The following is a 15,755-nucleotide window of genomic DNA, read 5'->3' on the forward strand; positions in this document are numbered from 1 at the left end:
CATGCGCTCAAGAGTCGTGCCGTATCCGAAGGCAGGAGGTTCAAACGGCCAGGCAGGAGTAGTCCAGGGGCGAGTGCGAAGGAGTGGGCCTGGAGCGTGTTACAGGCACAAGTGCCATGCAATGCAGGCACCTGTTCAGGCTGGCTAAGCACACAAATTGCCGAGCGAGATGCACGCAGATGGAGTGATGCGTGCGGTGGGGGAGAGGTGCGCTGGGTGCGGGTCTCGGGAGCGGGCAGTCGTCGGCGTAGTCGTCGTGGTCCCGAGGCGAGGCGGAAAGGGACTGACGCAACTATATGCAGGCAGGCGTTGGGAGTGTGGTGACTCGAGTGGGTGGGTGGCCTGCGAGCAGGATCAAGCCTTGAAGGCCTTGGTCAAACAGCTGGGCCGGCGAGAGACGGTTTTTGAGAGCGGAGAGCACAGCACGTGCCGGGAGCGCGCGCTATGTGGTGAGTGAGTCCTGCACCGAGAGTGAGAAGCAGCGAGGACAAAAACAAGATCCAGAACCGTCGAGCGTGTCGAACGAGAGTGGACTGGAATTTGCGGAGGGCGGAGTAATTGCGACAGGCCAAGGCGGGAAGACGAGATTCGCAATGGTGGGTTGGGCCCGGGTTCTAGTTAAGTGTTGAGGTGCTGTGAGGCCGAAGAAGAGATGAGATCGAACGGCAAATGAGTGAGGGATGGGATTGGGATGGAGATTTGGGTTTGGGTTTGGGTTTGAAGCCGGATGCGGATGTGGATGTGGGTGTGGATGTGGGTGTAGGCGTGGAAGTGGGTTTTGGGCTTCTATTGAATGGAGCCGACAAGACTGGACTTGGGAATGAGATGCAAGATGCAAGATGCAGGCGGAGATAGATAGAGAGAGAGAGAGAAAGAGTAGGTTGTTGTTGTTGTTGTGTCGGATCGGATCCCAAGGCCAGGCAATGAATGCAATGCAAGGCAAGAGCGAACGAGCAAAAGACAAGACCGGGCAAGGCAGGCCACGCCCAGGGACGGGGCAGGGCAAGGGCAGCCCCAAATAGGGAGAGATTCTGGAAGGCGCGTGGAAGACTCTGCTGACAGGGGACGCCCTGCGCAAGGGTGGCGGGGGGAGAATGGGAATGGGTGCAGGGGGGAGGGGGGCCAGCAGGGGGGTCAGGCAGGGGGGGTTTGGGGAGGGGTGGCCGATGGGACAAGGTGATTGGAATGTGCTGGCGTGTTTGTGTTGCGTTGCGTTGGGTGTTTTTGATGCGGCTTTGGCCGGCCTGCGGGCACAGAGAGAGAGAGATGAAATGGTAAATTGTAAATGGCAAATGGCAGGTGGTAAATGGCTTGGGACGGATGAAAAGGGATATAGATTAACTCTGGCACATGCACATTACGGAGTCACGGTAAACGGTAAACAGTACGTGTACGGGCAAGCAGGCAGACAAGCAGAGAGAGACAGACTGCCAGACAGCCCAGCACCAGCTGAGGTGGGATCCCGGGCAGCAGATGGATGGATGCAGGCTTCTTCTCACACCTCTCACACAAAACAGACACAACAGAACATACACAACGGACACACACACACACACATACGCAGGCTGCAGGACCTGAGCAGGAAGCAAAGCAAGACTGGACCATGCCTGCTGCTTGGTTGCTGGTTGCTGGTTGCTGGTTGCTGGTGCTTTGGAGAAAAGGGAAGGGGGAGGAGGAGGGATGCTGCATGCAGGCTCAAGGGTGCAAGCGACCCAATAGGCTGAGTGCAGGCGAAATGCCGGGATCGACAGAGCGACGAGAGACAAAGACAACCCAGCCCAACCCAGCCCAGAGCCAGACATCCACTCAGCCAGCCAGAGCCAGCACCAGCCCGTGTCTGGAGTGGAGTGCAAGTGGATGGAGTGGGAGGGGTGGAGTGGAAGTGGAGTGAGTCTTGGTAGGCTCAGTCTGGGTTTATGGGTCTAGGTCTGGGTCTAGGTCTGGTCTGACTGGTCTGATTGATGCTCTCTCTCTCTCCCTGTCTCGCTCTTTTTCCTGCCTCCGCCTCTGCCTCTGCCTCTGTCTGCTGCCCTCTGACCTCTGATTGACTGGTTGGTTGATTGATTAATTATTTATTATACAGTACACACATTCCATATTATCATTGGTTATTGACCAGTGGTTGGCTGGATTGATTAGCCTTTCTGGCAGGGTGCAACAGCAACGGCAGCCCGTGTCTCATGTGTCTCGTGTGTGACTGCTGCCAAAAACCACCGTCAGGAATGTCCGTTTCAAAAGGAGGATGCACCGACAGGGGTGCCTGCCCTGCTCAAGGGTTGGGCTTGCTGGGCTTGCTGGGCTTGCTGGGCTTGGGGCTTGCCGGGCCTTTTTGCTGGGCTTTTTTGCTGGGCTGGGCTGGTTGGGTCGGCCGGGTCGGCCTGATGTTTTGGGAGTTGGAGCTGGGGACGACTTTTTGACAGTACGCAGTTAGTTAGTTGGCTGGCGCGGAGGGGCCGGTGTCTGTCCAAGGATGGCCACACTCCAATCCGGTCCCAGATCCAGACGCGCAGCGGGTCCCTCTTCAGGGGCTTTGCGGTCACACGGCCCAGCGACCAGGAACCACTGCGTAAAAATAAAATGAAAGACCACGACAGACTGTGACTCTACCGCCGCTTTCTACCGGCACGTCTGCTGATGCTGAATGTGGATGCTCATGCTCAAAATGCCCATGCCCATGCCAAATGCTAAATGCTGATGCGGATGTCGACGTTTGACGTGTTGAAACGCCGTCGATATCGTCATCGCTCGTTCCCTTAGCAGTCTAGCACCTGTGCCAGCACCAGCACTAGGACCTTGTCCTCCCTCTCTAGCCCGTGTCTGCCTGCTATGCCTGTGTTTGTGTTCATGCTCGTGCTCGTGCTTGTGCCTGTGCCTGTGCTTGTGCTTGTGTTTGCAAGGGACGCAGCCATCCGTATCAGCCGTGCGAGTGCAACAAAGGATAGAGAAGCGCCGGCCTGCGTTCGGCATTGACGTCGCGGCGGAGAAGCATGGGAAAGGGGTGGGGGCGAGGGAGGACAAGACGGGGCAGCAGTCAGAAGATCAAAAACCTGCGACAGCCCCGGCTCCATCCAGGTTGAGGTCGTCGGGCTCGACATGAGAAACAACGGGCCTATTCTGACGACGTCGGCCGGGTTCACCAGTCTGGGGACCGGGGCGACATCAATGCGAGTCGTCAGCTGGAGCGGAGCGGAGACGGCGACGGTGACGGCGAGCGGCGACGGCCAGTCACAGTAGGGGAGAGTGTTTGAAAGGATGGGCCAGGGGAGCAGGGAGGCGAGTAATAGCAGGGCAGGGCAGGGCAGGGCAGGGCAAGGCAGGCAAAAAGGCGATTGATCAGGTATGACTGTACAGCCTGACAGGACACGCGCTCTCACACTCTCCGGTCCGAAGTGGGGACTGGTGTTTGCAGTTGATGGGCGAGCAGGGTTGAGTACTGAGATGCAAGCCCTGTTCAACTGCTTCCCCCATCAGATCTGCCTTGGATGTTTACAGTACTGTATGTGGTCTATACATTATATTTCACATGTGTGGTGGCCGTTGACTTTAAGATAGTACATGTACATGTCAACGGCGAGACACACAATATACTAGTGGATATGTCGTCAATGTCTTACTCTGCCCGGACTGCCAAACTGGCAGACTGGCAGACTGCCAGGTTGCATCATCTCTCACCCTTTTTTCTCTCGGGTGAAGATGAATATGTACATTTCAACATGAAGCATCCTTCGCTGACGGCGGCGGCAGCAGCAGCAACAGCAACAACTGACAAGAGTAGCAGCAGCCAAGCCGCCATGTCCGGTCGGCCAGGACCATGCCGGTTTCGAAGGTTCCAGCCTACTACATACGGTACACACTTCCCCATCCCGATCCCGAGGTTCCTGTCTCCCTGTCCCCCTGCCTCCCTGCCTCCTTGCTGTCGTCCTGTAAGCCTACACGTATACTATTGTATGTGTGTATGTAACAGTAGGCATGTACCGTGCCATCTGGCTCATCTGGGCTCATCAGGACAGGACCATGTCCATCTGTCTGCGTGTCCTTGCCCAGCCAGCCTGCGTCGCAACCGTAACAACGGGTGCCGTGATGGAGGGTGGCAAGGTGGCCAGGGCTACAGGGCCACGGGAAGAGCACTAGAAGCTTTGTGGAAGGCCACTAGAATTCTTCCATGCAGGCAGGCTGGCTGACTGGCAGGCTGGCTGGCAGACAAGAAAGTCTGCAGAGCATGAGAGCAGGACAAGATGCGGGACAGCGCTGCCCGCACGACGCCATCGCCCCATCGCTTCCTCATCGGTTCCCCGTTTCGTTTTTGCATTTTGCCACCCGCCCGCTCTAATGCACCGTAATGCTGTAGTCTAAATAATCCTCGGAGTCTCCAATTGCGGCCCCCCCCCCCCAGGGCCCCCCAAAAAGAAAATCAACCACCCCAGCACCCTGGCTCCCTGGCATCCACACCCGTCGTCAACCGTCGTAAACCGTCGTCATCGTGCCGATGCGGGTGGCCCCAAATAAATGCAGACAAAAGAAAAATACTCCGTCGGGGTGGACTGGCATGACTGGATGACGGGATGAATGGGCCCCTCAGACCAGACCAGTGCAGTCTTTTTACCTAGTCGTCCTAGTCTGCACTCTAGTCTTGTGTTGTAGTCTGTAGTCTGCGGTAGTTTGTAACGTAATCAATCTATAGGTGCAGTGCGGACCGTTGGTGGTGTCGTGTGTGGTAGCACCGCATTGTCGTCCTGCGCCTTGTTTGGACGGTCGCGGCGACGATCACCCATTTCCCCCTCTTCCGTCCTTTGTCTGCTGTTCGCCAACTGACGCACTCGCCCAGTCATAATCGTCACATCCCACACGGCACATCAGTCCATCGACAATGCCCATCATCATCAACATCATCATCATTCACCCCCTCCACCAACCAGCAGCGGCCATCAACTTGTCCCCCGTAGTTCGTCCGCCTTGTGTTGGTAGCACGCGCCGACAGACAGCTGCAATTCGTCGGCAACACATCCGTCGATCAATCTATGCCATCTAGTAGATGCCCGTCAGTCCTGTCAGAACGCCACTCCGGCCCCGTCACAGGGGTTGGAAGGCCAGCAACCTGCAATAGAATGGCAACAAACAAAGGCCAGGCAGCTGTCAAAGAATGCCTCCCGGTGTAGTCGTGTCGGACGGGCTCAAGCAGTCCTGGCAGTCCACCAGAGAGGTTTAGGTTTCATCATGATCTCCCCTTCTCCCGTCAAGTCTCTCGGATCGTGTCTCAGTCTCACTTCGATGCAACCGCTCATCATCGTTGCGCTGGCCTTGATCGTGACTGGCCCCATGCGTCCCATCGTCCATCATCTGCCAATTTGCGTGCAACGCAACCTCAGTGCCCGTTAGCACATGCAGAACTAGACAGCAGAATCATGAAATATCTGGGGGAGCTGCAGCTTCAACAGCACCGATTGCCATGGGCGCCCACACATGGCCCCCAGATCAAACATCGGTGCTGCCATCGCTGTCGATGTTGACGTCGGTGTCGGTGTCGGTGTCGGAGTCGGAGTCGGGGTCGGTGTCCTAGTATTCCACCGTGGAGCAGTGTCCCAATGTGCATGTCGACACGGCGTGATCTGGAGGAGCACAGACTTGGGTCCCCTTCTCCATCCGTCCCACGCCGGTCGCGCACATCGTCCCTGTCCCCACTCGCTACCCCAGTCCTGCCCTGTGTGTGCCTGTCCTGCCGCCTGCCTGTGTTGTGTGCCAACCCCAGTTCTCGTTTCAAGAGCGCACAGGAGCAGAACAGCACCAGCGGCAGCAGGCATCGCGCCCATGATCCCTGGCGCTCATGCAAGCGCACAAGCTTTCCCGGCACACATCCCATCTGCAGCCAGGTGCTGACAATTCCTTCCCAGGATGGATATACCCAGCTCGCCCGAGCATGTGTGTGCAAGGGCCAGTCTAGAATCATGCCCGCTTGCTCGCTTCTATTTTCTGTCCTCCGAAAAGCTGCTGCCCGGATTGCAAGCGGGAATAAGCAACCCTCGGGCTGCCCGGTCCCCAATGCCGGGAGAATTAACCACATAGCCATTGTCCCATCCTCCACACCCGCCGGGCCCCCCTTCCCCAGGGCACCACGCCCTGTTCGCCGAGAATATGCCCTCATTCTTCCTCGGCTTTGATGTTGTGGGCCGGCTGCATTGCGACGCCCCTCAGAAAGCCCGAGGGCAAGGCCACCGGGCCCTGCACCGCACCGCACAGTGATTGCTGCTCCGCTGAGGCTAAAAACGTGGCAGGCTGGCCCTTGTCAGCCTCTTGCCCGGATCTTCATGGACGATCGGCAAAGGGGGCCTGGGATGAATGATCAGCTCACCTGTTCTTTCAACCCGTTGCTTTCATGTGTCATGAGCTGCTTGTTCTTCTTCCTCCTGGCCGTCTCCATGAGCTGTGTTTCCCGCCCGGGAGCATACACGTAGGCGCCCGGCGGCCACGGGCAAAGTGTAACCAACTACACACGGGGGGGGACAGTGGACCGACACACCAGGGAAGTGAGAGTGTCGCGCCAGAGCACAACGTCTAGCACCTGCAGGCCAAAAGCATAAGAGTCCCATTTTGTTGAGGGTAAGGCTGAACTTGTCATTGCCCGTCCGGGCCAACAGGATGTATGTAGCCGCGTCTCTGCCAAAACCATCCAGTCACTCCACCCTGGCCTCCGACGCCGTGCCTTGGATGACTCGAGCTGCTGCAGCAGGCCTGGAAGCCCGGCGCTCAGCCGCAATTCTCGGCCCAATGGCTTTATTTTTTTCTTTCTTTTCGGCCATCGCTTACGCCGTGTCATTGACCCCGAGCGGATCCGGACCTCTGCGAGCCTTTTAGGCTCAAAGCAAGACTTCTCCGTGTGTTGGACGAGCAAGCGTGAACTCAAGAAAGAAAATCCCGCCGAGGCCTTGGAGCCATGTGCCTGCGCCCAGCCACGAGTTTGACCAGATTTCGGACATCGCCTGCCGAGCTGCTCACGAGGGCGCACCACACCATGATCACTTCAGACGCCTGGGAGCAGTCACTCCAGCTCAAGCGGACAGGCTATTCAGGCTCGAGAGGGTGATATCGCTAGAGGCTGGCTTCTGGGGGAGAGGCATTTTGCAGGTGCAACTGCTTTGCTCGGGCACCGACTACCCTGCAAGGGATCAGAGTTTGCGGGACTCAGCGACGAGCTCACATGGCTGGACAGAACATCCAGAGCACTCACCACATGCCGCGTGTTGTACAAGATCAAGATCAAGAATGGCTGAGTGCCGTGCTCGATCCAACACTGCCTGCTGTTTCCCTGGCAAGGGATGAGTCGCTAGCATAGCCCTTAGCCCTGCCTGCGCTTGTCACATATCAATTGCTCTGTCGGCATCGCCAATCTTGAGATCTTCGGTTATCGCAGACTGAAGAGGCCATACAGTTTGCTCTCATGTGGAGGCGGGGAGTTTAGGCTGTGTCCGAATGGCTTGATAGCGGCGGACATTGGGGCATTCACGAGGGTCTGCATCTGACTCGCCAGAGACGCCACGTCTCGGGTGTCCTCTCGGACAACGATCGTGCTCCTCGGGAAAATACGAACACTTGGACAACGACAAGGAGAGGGCCTCAAGTTATCGGTCGCCATTGGTTGCCTGGGTCGCAGGCTGGCAAGGCATCTGAACCATCCATACCGGCCCACTTGACGTGTCCAGACAGTTCTCAAAAGACAGTATGTTATCAGGGCCATCAACTTGTTTGCATACTGAGCGATGAGAAAGTACACAGGGAGTGAGAAGACAGACGCAGCCCATATTCGAGCCTACGAGTACGTGGCTAATGCTCTGCAAGCTATATTTGGTTTGACTACCTTCTTCCCTCGTGCCTAATTTTTTTTTTGAAAAGCTGGGAAAGGGCCGTTTATCTTCCCTTGCACATGTTTCCTCCGTGCTCGGTCATGTGCGGTTCATGTGCGGTTCCGCTCCACCCTGAGGCCGGATAGGTAGATGTTTAGTGGTCGTCAGGGTTTGAACGGGCAAGTGCGTAGGGGTTTACAGCAGTGAGTAGATCGGACCAGAACCGCGATGAATGAACCTTCAGTCTCGCTCATGTCAGCAGCTCGTAGGCCAGACGCCATCAGTAGGCAGGGTACTCAACTCATGAAGACCAGGCTTTAAGCACGTAATTGGCAACGGCCGGGGAGGAGAGTGACGATGACTTCTTTTTCATTGCATACTTCAAAGAGCCTGGAGATGTGTTCTCTATTAAGACTGCAGTTGCTAGGTCCAACACAAAAGCCCCATCCTTTTCCGTTTTGAAAACAGCCGACTCCAAACTCCAAGTCCTCATTCCTCGAAACATTAATGACAATGCTCAGAACACGTATCGTGCTTGTAACCAACTGCCTTTTTCCAAACCCCCGTAGGAACTTTCGTGGTCGCGCTTTCTAAGAGCGCTGGACATTGGTTTCCGTCCAAATTCAAAACAATGTAGAAACACTGCAAGCTGCCCTGCTTCAAGTTGCAGAACATTGGTCTCCACGCGTACTCAAAACATGTTCAAACACTGCAGGTTGTCCTGCTTCAAATTGAGAACCACTGACCGCCGTCCTCAAGACAACCAATTCGGAAAAAAAATGCGGCTATTTTCCGCTGCGAAGATGCTAAACACCGGTCGTCGCCCTGAATCAGGTCTCGAAGAAAAAACACCAAATGCTGCCCCGCTCGAAATATGCAGAACTTTAGAAGTCGTCCAGGCTCAAATCTCCCTTGAAGCCATCATTCAGTAGGACAGCGGCGATGTGAAGTCGCTGCTGGTTCATGTCGTCTGCTGAGTAAGTCATGGGGTCGACGTGCATGGCAACACAAATACCGTTGGTGACGGTATGTACGCCGCAGTCGTCAAAGTTGTGCTGACGGGGTGAGGGGATGGTCGTGGTATTCCATTCTGACGGGACAAACCGGTCCTCAAGGACCATGCGGACCCACTTCAACGCATTGTCTGTGAGGTTGGAGTTGCCAGCGCCATTGAGAGAATCGAAGTGATGTACCTGTCGGTACTTCGGGCGGACTACGACGAGGGTCCAGTGAGCACCGCGGCAGATAGGTATGAGAACCGCCTCGATCTCCAGGAAGGTATCCTTTCGGATACCTGTACGTCGCATCTGGCGCTCGGTGCCCTCGCCGCCGTTATCATAGATCTTCTTGCCGAAGAAGGAGTTGAAAACCTGGACCTTTGGGGTCTGAACGCGGGTATTCTTAATACCAGCCTTCTGGTTGATGTAGTTGGCCAAGTGAAGAAGTGTACCATTAACAATTTCATCGTTGAGCCACTGGTTGGGGGTGACGACGGTTTCGAAGTCCTTGCGGGTGAGGGGAGTTCCCTCAGGGGTCTTGGCCAGCTCTGCATTGAGGCGGGCATGCAGTGTACCCTGGGACCTGGCAATCCACTCATCGGTGAGTGAGGGCACCACGGGTTTGTGTGGCTGTCGTAGCCCTCCAGCCTCTTCGACGCGTCTCACCTCCTCCTCCTCAGCGCGAAGACGCTCTTCCTCTGCCCGGCGGCGCGCTTCTTCGGCAGCCCGCTGTGCCTCCTCGGCCACTCTTCTTTCCTCGGCCCTCTGTTCAGCCTCTAACTGATAGAAAGCTTCATTTATCAGCTGCTTGCGGGTGTCGAAGTCGTCACGCTTCTCACGGCTGAGCTTCACCAAGTCCTGGTTCGTCCCCTCGAAGCCGAGGGGGTCGTCGTCGAACAACTCGTCTAGGGTTTTGTGTTGCTTGTAGACTATCTTATCGCCCTTGTGGGAATCCAAGATGCTGAAGACCGAACCATTTCTCTCTTTGAGCCGTCGTATGGTGTCTTCGACAGACTCCTTTTCTGATTTGGGAGATATTTGAGTCTCGGCTTTGCGGGGCTGAGTGCCCTCGGGATACACGCGCTTCACCGGCTCATTGTCCGATGGCATGTACCAATGTTGTGGCGACTGCTTGAATCGAGCTGACTTCTTGGGCCGACCCAAGAGTAGGCGATTCCTGAGAGCGCCCCTTCGCGGCTTCGGAAAACCCCTTTGGTCAAAGTAGATGGGATTCTTTGGCATCGCGTTGCGGGGAGGAGTATCGTAGGTCTCGAATTTGCGGGGGCTCGGGTTTAGGTGGTCATAGAGTCGGGCTGGCTCAAAATCGTTCAGGGCGACGTCGTCAAAAAGGAGAGAGTCCATCTCGTCACCAGGGAAGGCGCCAGGCACACGCTGGTATTTTCCTGGCCAGTCTACATAGCTGGGAGGGGCCTCATCCTTGTGGAGGGCATCAAAGTCGACGATTATACCAGCGATGGTCTGGACTGGACACATCTGGTTGAAGGCGGCACGCTGGGTGAGGATGTACTGTAAGAAGACAACACATTCATAGTAGTGCAGTCTCTCTCTGTGAGAGAGGAGGCCATTCTTGTCGTCAGTCTCGAGATTGTCGTATGGCTCGAAGCCCAGGTCTTTCAGGAAGGGGACGCGGCCTTGCCCGTTGTAGACAAGTCGGTAGATCTTAGCAAGCTTGTTAAGCTTGTCGAAGAAGGTCTTGCCAGCGTCAACAAAGGCATGCGGGTTGCGCTTGTCAGTGGTGTGGATGTAGTAGTTGTGTACCAAGATGGAAAGTGTTGGATCATTGCCGCTTGCCCGGAGCCTGTCGACGACGAAGTCGGGGACATTTAGCGGGTCGATGGCGTAGTCGATGTCCAGGTAGTCTTCGACCCTCTCTGCGCGGACTATGGACATGAGGTTGGAGAAGAATGCGTCAACGAGAAGGTGGTTCTGGACTCCGAGGTGCTCCCTGACCCTGTTTGTCCAACAATACTGGCCATTGGGGAGAGCTTTCAGGTAGTTGACGGGTAGGGTGTTCTTGAGAATGCCCTTGGTGGCAGCCTTCTTGGGGTTGAGGGGCAGGCGCTTGAAGCGCTTGACGGAGAGGCCATCTGCAGTTGAATGGCGAACCTCGACAATGGAGTGCATGAGGCGATTGCCGTGGGCGAAGACGGAGCCGACTGCACGCGTGCAGGCGCCCTTGACGGCGTCGACGATGCCATTTCGAATGTTGGCGCCAAAGTTGACGAAGCGCGAAAAGTAGGTGGTTTGCTCAACGGCGGCGTCGTTGGCGACGTCACGCATGATGACGTCCTCAATATCGGGCTCGGCCTCAGCCTTGCGCTTCTGTGGGAACGACATTTTGTGAGTGATGGAAGGTGCAAGTTGTTGCAAGATGGGTCTGAATGAAGCAGGCGCGACTGTGGCGACTGGGAGAGTGATGGGTTTAGGGATGGCGCGATCGCGGTGAGTGAATTGATTGATCAATTGACTGATTGATGAATGGATGGATGTGAATGATGACGGTGATTGGAGGTCTTGACTGCTCGCGACGCGATGTTGTGACGCGATGCGATGTGGTGAAAGGAGCAGGCGCGATTGCGCAGGCTGTGTGTGAGGGGTTGATTTTATTGATTGATGGGGTGATGGGAAGTTTCGACTGTTCGCCAAAACAAGATGCGTTACAATGCAATGAAGTAAGCTGCGGTGCTATGATGCGATGCGTTGCGATGCGATGCTGTGTTGCGATGCGAAGCAGGCGTTGTGGGAGGAGGAGGAAAGTGGTGCGAAGGGGACAGGTGCGTGCTGATAAACTGGGCAGGGGCGCAAGGGCGAACGCGCGCATGGCAGACAGGTAGTGCCAGTCTGGGGTTGATCCGACAACGACAGCCTAGGTGCAAAGGGATCGCGCGCCCATGAATGTAGAGCGATAGATGGCTCTGAAGCCAGGGCACATGGTACGTACCATAGGTCGAAGCTGGGCCTCGACGCCGCGCAGGGCGGTTGAGTCTCCAGTCGCACTTCCGCCTGCGCTCTCACCTGCACTTCCACCTGCACTTCCACCTGCACTTTCGCCGGCACTCTTGTTTTCAATACCACTCTCACTTTTGCTGGCACTGGCACTTGCACCGGCACAGGCGGTGGCGATGGCGGTCTCCTTGTTTGACAGTCAGAACTGGGTCCCTAGGCACATGTGCTGCAATCTTGTCCGCAGCTTGGAGGAGGCAAAGGGGGCTCTTTCTCTCTCTTCATTGAGGATCCACATACCGAGGCAGTCGTTCCCATCGCCAGCCAGCAGACTCTCACACCTTGACCAACAACCTCAGGGTCCCTGATTATCACGTCGGGCGGCCGCAGACACTCGCTTGTCACATGCGCGGGAGAATCGCTACGCTCTCAAGAACCAGGAAAATGCCTAGAGATGAGGGAGCAGACGCCTCATATTTGGCCTTAGAGGCGTATCCTGCCGGCGGTAGCAATAAAGCAGGGGTGCTTGTGCTATCATGAAGGCAGGTGGAGGCCCCTGCAGGATAGCATGAAGTTGTTCTCAAAGGATTCCGCCGACTGGGTTTTAGCCGCCTAGACGCCACAGACGCCGCAGACGCCGTGCCAAGACCTGACCCGCGGGGAACTGGCACAGCAATGAATTCACGTGGCATTGTTAATTGTAGTGACACAGTACAGCTTCTGCTTGTTTCAGTACAAACATATTCATAGTCATGGTATCAGGACTGAGAGTCGAAAGGTGAAAGTTATCAAAACAAAACAATACACAACCCCAGTGCAGAGTCCAGACCGACTCTTCGAGTCGGGGCGCCTAATTTTGTGCCCATTTTGGCACCGTCCTGCTTACACAAGTATGGCTTCTATTTAAAGGTAGTCGACTAAAGACAATTTGATCATTTGTGCAGCAATTAGAAAACCCTCTGCGCTTGTGGTGATGTTGGTGGCGAATTGCCCCAGTCTGCCCTGGTTCAATCGGCTGCCAAAGACAGTGCAGTCATTTACGCACCAATGAGGTCAAGGGCGAGTGTAGTAGGTACTGGTCGGTGGAGAGTTAGCAAAAGTGAGGTGGAAATGCTCGAGTATGAAGGTTACGTAATCACTTAAATGAAAGTATTGCCGTGAAGTAGACGTGGAGGCCAATGAGACCCCCGAGTAAATGCTCGCATGTTGGTTTCAAGTCGCACCAGACCTCACAAACCAGGACCCGGGATTCTGCCAGGAATTCGAGGAAATCCGAGGCAGTCACAACTGTGCCATGCTTCATCGCAATGAAGAGATGCGATGAGACTTATCACATATGTCAAAATTCAAGTGAAAAATAGAAGCTGGCTTCAAAAGTCTATCTAATATGCACAGACGTCCAAAAGACAAAAATAAGCAAGATGGCAACAAACCCACTTATAGCTGAGACACCGCACCACCCAACTGTTTAGTACAGAAGGACCCAAAATACTGGTTTAGGGCGTCCACCGTCCCGCTGCCCTCCACGAGTGACACCACGATGCCAACGTACCCGTCAGGCCGCACCACGACAACGCCACCTCTTTCCTCGTCCAGCCCCATCTTGGCGTGCGCAGCCGCCTTGGCATCCGGCACACGTCGATCCCACCGATCGTCCGCGTAGATGTGGTCCCGGTAGCGTGCCAGGAGCTCGGGTGTGTCGCGACTGATCTCGATGCTGCTGCGAGGGCTGGCGAACACCGTACAGATGGTGAAGAACAAGCTGTGGGGGTTGTCTTGCTCGTGATGAGACACACTCTGCATGTCCGGGCGCTGGTACGCTGTGTAGAAAGAGCCCCGACGGCTGAGATTGCTCGCGAAATCCTCCAGCGCTTTAGTTGTGACAGAGGGCTTGCCTGCAAATACAAAAATGCGGAATGAACCATTGAGCGGGATTTCTTGTTCCAGGTGCACCACGTTGGCGTCGACGACACGCGTCACATCAGCGTTGATCAAAAGCCTCCCCGTCCTCAGTTTGGTGCCCGTGGGGTGGACCAGCGACGATTGCACCGGGTGCTCGGACGACCAGTTGAGCGCATTGGGCCCGTATGCAACTCCGTACCCACTGGTGAATTCGCAGGATTCCTTGAATGTCTTGACAAATTCGCTTTCCTCAAATGAATTGCTGTTGGCACTCTCGGACGCGGCCTCCACCGTGCTTGCAGGCGGCGGCCGTGCCGAGAACAACTTTGCATACCGGTTGTCAAATGACAGTAGTGTCTCCGCAACCTCCTTGCGCTCCGGCTCGTATGTCTTGAGGATTCCCCGATCCGCGAAACCACCCTCGACTGCATGGATCTTCCAGGCAAGGTTCTGCGCGTCGAGAAAGGCGGTATTCATGCCCTGGCCAGCCTTGGGCTGCAAAAGTTTTTGTCAGCAACAAGCAAAAGTTCACGACACGGAGTCAACTCACGCTGTGTGTGTGACAAGCGTCTCCGCCGAGGAACACACGGTGGTCCAATGTGTACCGATCAGATATCCCCTGGCCGATAGGGTACACAGAATACCACTCGACACTTTCCCATTCTATGGAGTACGGTTGCAGTATTTTCTTGGCTGATTCCTGGACCTCGGCGGCAGTCGCTGTCTTGCGTGGGTTCCAATCTGGATCTGTCGAGGACGCAATTTGAATGTACAGGCGCACCATGTTGGCCTCACGCGGGATAACCATAATTGAGCCGTGCTCGGAGTGTATTGTGCATTTCATCTTCTGACGCGTCAGTCATCTCGAGAAATACACATTCGCTGGACAAGGCCTCACCTTGATGTCCGGGAAGTCGGTCTTGACAACGCCATCCATAACGCCCCATACGTGGGCTATTGGGTCCTTGTGCGTAATTCCTATCTTGAGTTGATCACGCACAAAGGACCTGGCGCCCTCACCGCCAAACAAGTACTTAGCCCGCACACTCTCACTCATTGTGCCGTCCACATGCTCTAGCTGGACCTCTACAGGGTACTCGGGGTTGGTCTTCTCATCGACGCTGAATCCCTTGATTGTCCACGGTCGCTGCACCTGTGTTTTGTTCTTCTCCAGGTCGGCAATGAAAACGCGCTCGATGAGGCCCTGGTGTAGTAGTGTGGTGAAGGGGTACCTCGCATCGATGAAGCTGGGACAACTGGCCCAAGTTCCTGTCCGGGCAATACCCTTTCCATTCCGTGGAGGGTCCCAGAATGCTACTTCGTAGACCCTCGCTGGCTTGTGCGCCATGATCGCGGACTTGAGACCCATATTCCGGAGCAGGTCCAAAGAACGTGGCTGTATACCATCGGCACGGCCTGTTGGTGTTGGTTCTGCTCGATTGTCGATGTGCTTGATCTTATAACCCCATCTTGCCAGGCACGTCGAGAGCATGAGCCCCACAGGCCCGGCTCCGACGATGACTGCAACACATCAGTGATTAGCGAAGGCTTTCATGGCTCTCACGGTGCACTGTTTCCGTACCGATGTCATAAAACGGCTCGGACGCCTGCTTCGCTGGTTGCGTCTCCATGGCTTCTCTTGCACCAGGAACGGGGCTGACTTTAAGACCTAGGGAACAAGTGGGGTTTGCGATGTTGGGCAGAGGCGACCTCTTAGTGTTGTGAGGGCAAAGTGGAGTTTATGAAGAATCGGCGTGTTCCAGCCAAAATCTTATAGGTACCGATGAGTATTTAAGGTTGAATCGAAGTGGTGTTGCGTACGTGAGTGCCTGAATACCGAAGCGCGAGCCGTCCTCACCTGTGGATATAGCACTTTATGATGCAGTAGATAGGGAATGGTCGCCCAGGAAGCAGAAGGAATGGTTACAGTGGACACTGGCAGACTTTATTGCTCAACGGCAAGACAGTTCGGCAAGGCGACCCGCGTCATAGCTCTCCCAAGAAAGGAGGCGAGCTAGCCCTATCCCCGGCGCCCACCGGCGCGGCTGTCACTAAC

General features: G+C 55.6%; 2 protein-coding genes across 2 annotated transcripts; both read right to left on the reverse strand.

Annotated features, from left to right (window-relative positions):
* Nucleotides 1-8,719: 8,719 nt before the first annotated feature.
* On the reverse strand, nucleotides 8,720-11,191 carry J7T55_006868 (sentrin sumo-specific protease; the record flags this gene model as incomplete). Its single annotated transcript, XM_053133402.1, has 1 exon — nucleotides 8,720-11,191. One exon carries the CDS (start codon nucleotides 11,189-11,191, stop codon nucleotides 8,720-8,722), a length of 2,472 nt encoding a protein of 823 aa, XP_053001628.1.
* A 2,043-nt stretch (nucleotides 11,192-13,234) lies between these two features.
* J7T55_006869 (FAD binding domain-containing protein) lies at nucleotides 13,235-15,330 on the reverse strand (the record flags this gene model as incomplete). Its single annotated transcript, XM_053133413.1, has 4 exons — nucleotides 13,235-14,194; nucleotides 14,250-14,546; nucleotides 14,598-15,220; nucleotides 15,282-15,330. 4 exons carry the CDS (start codon nucleotides 15,328-15,330, stop codon nucleotides 13,235-13,237), a joined length of 1,929 nt encoding a protein of 642 aa, XP_053001629.1.
* Between the last annotated feature and the right edge of the window lie 425 nt (nucleotides 15,331-15,755).

The sequence above is a fragment of the Diaporthe amygdali genome (genome assembly GCF_026229845.1).
Source record: "Diaporthe amygdali strain CAA958 chromosome Unknown NODE_1_length_4327563_cov_65_473760, whole genome shotgun sequence".
Classification (NCBI taxonomy): domain Eukaryota; kingdom Fungi; phylum Ascomycota; class Sordariomycetes; order Diaporthales; family Diaporthaceae; genus Diaporthe; species Diaporthe amygdali.